This window comes from Amphimedon queenslandica, unplaced genomic scaffold, assembly GCF_000090795.2.
Source record: "Amphimedon queenslandica unplaced genomic scaffold, v1.1 AMPQUscaffold_8144_Cont19909, whole genome shotgun sequence".
NCBI classification, from domain to species: domain Eukaryota; kingdom Metazoa; phylum Porifera; class Demospongiae; order Haplosclerida; family Niphatidae; genus Amphimedon; species Amphimedon queenslandica.
In genome coordinates this window covers 1-2,378 of record NW_003551576.1, presented here as the reverse complement: position 1 = coordinate 2,378, position 2,378 = coordinate 1, and the positions used below count along the sequence as shown (strand labels likewise).

General features: G+C 35.9%; 1 protein-coding gene across 1 annotated transcript; it reads left to right on the top strand.

The window, feature by feature from the left end:
* Positions 1–703: 703 nt before the first annotated feature.
* Positions 704–2,245, top strand: LOC109591450 (uncharacterized; the record flags this gene model as incomplete). The annotated part of the gene is made up of 3 exons (XM_020007182.1): positions 704–1,043; positions 1,307–1,581; positions 1,934–2,245. Coding segments are annotated over exons 1-3 (910 nt in total), but the record flags the coding sequence as incomplete, so codon positions are not given.
* Positions 2,246–2,378: the final 133 nt, after the last annotated feature.

Sequence of the window (2,378 nt, the reverse complement as noted above, 5' to 3'; positions counted from 1 at the left end):
TTATCGCTTGTTATCCGTATCAGCTGAGAAGTTTCTGGATGCAGTACAAGAATGTGAATTTAGGAATGAAGCCGAACAAAGGATTTATAACTACCTGATTCGTATGATAGAAAGTATGAAGATTAATTCACTGCGTAATTTTCTTCGGTTCTGGACTGGTAGCTCTGTTTTCATTACTGACAAGCTGTTTGTTATTTTCACATATGGGTATTCTCCATTTGCCCACACTTGTGGCAGTACTTTGGAACTACCTTTGCATTACAATAACTATCAAGAGTTTGAAGTAGAATGGGATGCAATCCTCAATAACATTCAAGAAGAATGGACATGGTCTATGGATTCATTGTAAGACTCTATTAACTGTTACTCTTATTAGTAACTTACATTATTATCATTACTTTCAGTTAAGTCACTTAAATCATTATTTTAATCATAATTATTCAAAGAGGAAATTTTATTAAAGTTATAATGAGTCTAGAAAAGATAGAGTTTGTATGTAAATAAGTTTGCTTAAGTTAACACCCACTCACAGAGGGCTGGGTGTGACTATAGTTTAATGGCATATGGCAGCAGTGGAAGCTTGGGTGTCGTTCTTTACAGAGCTATATCAACTATTAACAACAGCTGAGAGAAATCTAGGTATCTGTAACCTTAACTTGGCGGAGTATGTAGTGGAAAGGATCTAGCTATCAATTCACAGCTGTTCTAATTTAGTACTGAATGTTGTTTCAGACGTCTGATGTATCGGCTCTTTCTAATGAAGAACTTGCTGTTGCTAATGAATATAGAACGCTGGTAGACCAATTGCTCTCTTATTTACGAGAATCTTTGGATAAGTGGAATAATTATATTACAGTACTAGAATGTAGCTCTGCCAGAAACAATGCTACGGTATCGTATCAAGCTTCCATTGCACACACTGGTAGACGTGAACGTCCAAAGTTTGATGTGTCTAGAGAACAAGTGGAGTACCTAGTTTCACTTTCATTTCAGTGGACTGAGATAGCTGCCTTGTTGTGTATATCAAGAATGACATTATACAGGTATATACACATAAGTTATTATCCAGTATTGTTATTATTTATGCCATCAATGATGAACTTTAATTACATTATGTGCTAGCATGTGTAAAAAGCTTGATGTACCCTATACGCGAAAATTTTCACAAATGATAAATTTGCAGGATTTCGCGAGGTCAAAGTTTCATGAACTGTTTTGAAGTGCCACCATTTTTTGTAATAATTTGGAATGATACCACAGTTACACATAATAATAATAATAATAATAATAATTTCTGTCTTATTAGGAGGAGAGCTGAATTTGGAATGTTAGATTTAAATCCTGACATATCTAATCAAGAGCTTCGTTCATTAATAATTGAGTTTAAGGAAAGTGACCCTAATGTTGGTGTGTCTATGGCTGTTGGCCTCCTTCGCGCAAGAGGGTTCAAAGTCACTAGAGCTCGTGTCAGAGATGCGTTACAAGAAAGTGATCCCTTGAGAGCTTCTATTAGATGGCCAGGTGGATTAATTCGCCGATGTATGTACAGTGTTCCTGGACCTAATTCACTCTGGCATATTGGTAAGCTTGTGATAATATTAGCATTGGAAGGGAATGAAATTACATTTTATTAGTATGGCATAAAATTAATTAGGTGATAATATGTGACCATAATTGACAAAAGGTACCTTATGGCGGGTAGTGAAATTTGTCTTTCTAGCCTAAGAAATCCAACTTCCTGAGCCCCATTTATCATAAAATTACTCCACAGGATGCAAAAAGTTACCATGAAACTTTTAGAAACAATGATTGTCGAACAAAGCACTCACAGGTTGATATTTGCCATTATTAAGATCAATTTTAAAATCCGCCATAAGGGCCCTTTTGTCAATTATGGTCACATATACATTTAGTTAAATATATTTTATTTCAGATTCACATCATAAGCTTATCAGATGGAGACTAGTAACACATGGAGGCATTGATGGCTTCAGCAGGTTGATTGTTTTTCTCAGATGTGCATCTAACATCAAGTCTATTACTGTTTATCAGAGCTTTCTTGAGGCTGTTAACAAGTATCACTTACCTTCTAGGGTGAGGACAGACCAAGGCATGGAGAACATTTTGGTGGTGGAACATATGTTGGAGCATCGGGGTGCTGGTAGACAGAGTGCGATTGTTGGATCCTCCGTACATAATCAGAGGATAGAACGCCTATGGAGAGACATGCATAAGTGTGTTACAAGTTTGTACTATAGACTTTTTTATTTTATGGAACAATATGACCTGCTTGATATCACAAATGAACAGCATATGTTTGCTTTACACTATGTGTACATTCCAAGGATAAATAAATCTCTTGAACTGTTCAAAGAAGG